Source organism: Zingiber officinale, chromosome 1A, assembly GCF_018446385.1.
Source record: "Zingiber officinale cultivar Zhangliang chromosome 1A, Zo_v1.1, whole genome shotgun sequence".
Lineage (NCBI taxonomy): Eukaryota > Viridiplantae > Streptophyta > Magnoliopsida > Zingiberales > Zingiberaceae > Zingiber > Zingiber officinale.
Window position 1 is genome coordinate 6,763,508 of NC_055987.1, and position 2,213 is coordinate 6,765,720.

At 42.0% G+C, this 2,213-nt stretch overlaps 1 protein-coding gene across 1 annotated transcript; it reads left to right on the forward strand.

Moving 5' to 3' along the window:
- The first annotated feature begins 767 nt into the window (after positions 1-767).
- Positions 768-1,639, forward strand: LOC121999410. The gene is made up of 2 exons (XM_042554098.1): positions 768-1,156; positions 1,229-1,639. Exons 1-2 carry the CDS (start codon positions 1,008-1,010, stop codon positions 1,401-1,403), a joined length of 324 nt encoding a protein of 107 aa, XP_042410032.1. The 5' UTR covers positions 768-1,007; the 3' UTR covers positions 1,404-1,639.
- The last annotated feature ends 574 nt before the right edge of the window (positions 1,640-2,213 follow it).

Below are 2,213 nucleotides of genomic sequence, written 5' to 3' on the forward strand. Positions count from 1 at the left end.
AAAATAAAAACATTACTTTATTAAATTTAAATATTTATTTTTTATTATATGATACATCAATCTTTCTATAATATTTTGTATCATTTTATCTTTTATATTTTTTTATTATTATTATCTATAAAATGACAAACTTAGTGAAAATTCTTTAAGAAGTACTATTTATAAAATGTAAATTTAGAAAATGGATAAACTAACTAATGCAAAGATTTTTTATATAAAATATAAAATTTAAAAATGATATATATCAATATATCTAATTATATATTTATAGTATTTGCTATGCTACATACTCATCCATACTTAATTCTAGCCGTCTTCAATGTATTTGGAAGCATATTTATCAAATTTTTTCTATTTTTTATGATGTTGAGGTGCCTGGATGTGCCTCAATTCAATCCTTAATATATATTTTTTATTTTTTATTTTTAGCTCCGAGTTAAGTCTATTAAATTTGGTCTTTAGAATTTAGGAATTGAATTATAGTGTTCAAATTAAAAAATTTATAATTAAAAAAATTTTAGGTGCTCGGATATATATTTAGGATGTCTAATAATATTTTTATTTATTAGCTCGGGATTAAATTAATTAAATTTTACCTTAAAATTTAAGGATTATATTATAGTGTTAAGCTAACAGTACAAGTGTTGACGTAGAGATCATCATAATAATTATTCAGGACTAGTCGCTAACCGTAACCATCACTCAGAATCAAACCACATATATTTAGATAACAATTTAACCTCATCACAGTCCTGACAGCAGCAGATACCTTGAGAGAAATGAGGAAAGATCGCTGTAAATTTCATCTCCGCGCCATTAAAGCTTCTTGACAGATTAAAGTTTTCTTTGTCAAACAAAGGCTATTTGTCTTTTTTATATTGATTATTAATATTTTAAATTGTTAACGAGATTGATTTGGTCATAGCTTTGTATTGTGTCTCTTCTGCAATCTTCGGACTTCATTTCTCCTTGTTATTAACATCTTATCCCTGCCGGACGGGCACAAGATGGAGGAGGAGGCGGGCTCGAGTTTCAAGCTTTTCGGGACGGTGATTCAGATGGTGGACGGGCAAGGCAAGGAGGAGGTGGAGGTGCCAGGGCGGATGGCGGTTGAGGAAGAGAGGACTGCGGCGGTAGCGTCGCTGCCGTGCCCGAGGTGCGAGAGCAGCGACACAAAGTTCTGCTACTTCAACAACTACAACGTCAACCAACCGCGCCACTTCTGCAGGGCCTGCCACCGCTACTGGACCGCCGGCGGCACCCTCCGCAACGTTCTCGTCTGCGCCGGACGACGTAGGGGTTGCCCTGGGCCCCGGGGAAGAGCCGCAGGAGGCAGAGGCGTTCTGGACCACACGTCGCCTGCCGGGTGCTTGGACAGGGCGGCGGAGGAGCGCTGGGCGTGAGGCCGCATCCGCCAGCGAGGGTTGATCGACGGGACGACGGGGAGACAGCGTTGACTTTGGAAGCTTCCTGTTGGGTACTCTCAATTGCGATAACATCAATATCTGTCCGTGCTAAACACCTAAGACCGTCATGTCATAACTGGGCCCGTATTCACCGTGATTTACTCCCTCTCATACTTGTGGGGCCGGGGTGAGGGGGCCGCTGATATGTACAATCGAGTTGAATAATTAGAATTTAGGAGAATTAATATCGAATTTATCATCTCAAACTCATAGTTTTTTTTTCAAAATTGAAATAACGATGATATTGCTCTGTTCAGTTTTTTCCTACCACCGTGACTCTTTACAGGGTGATATGGATGTATCGCTCGAGATCAGGAGGAATAAAGAGAAGGAGGCAGGGGCATTTTAGTCTTCCCACATGATGAGGGTTTGGGATTTTAGGAGAGCATTATTCACCAGCAAAAAATGGGGAGAAGAAGAGGGTTTTGGGTGCTGTTAGAGGATAACGCCGCCACCTCCCTCGTCGTCCACCGGCCGCCGATTGCCTTCGACGCCATTCGTGTTCATGGTTAGCCGCCTTCTCCCTCACAGAAATCATCTCTTATCTTCCTCTCGCGCTGTCACTGTGTCGCCTCCCCTCTCACGAGCAACCTCCTCGGTCCATAGCCGCCCGACAGCAACCCTTTAGCATCGTCACTGGCCACCCTTGACCCTCTCCAGCACTGTGGGGGCCGTCGTCGCACTCCGCGATAGCAGCTTTCGTGCCACAGTCGATTGTTGCCTTCGTGCCACAACCGTCCGCCGCCT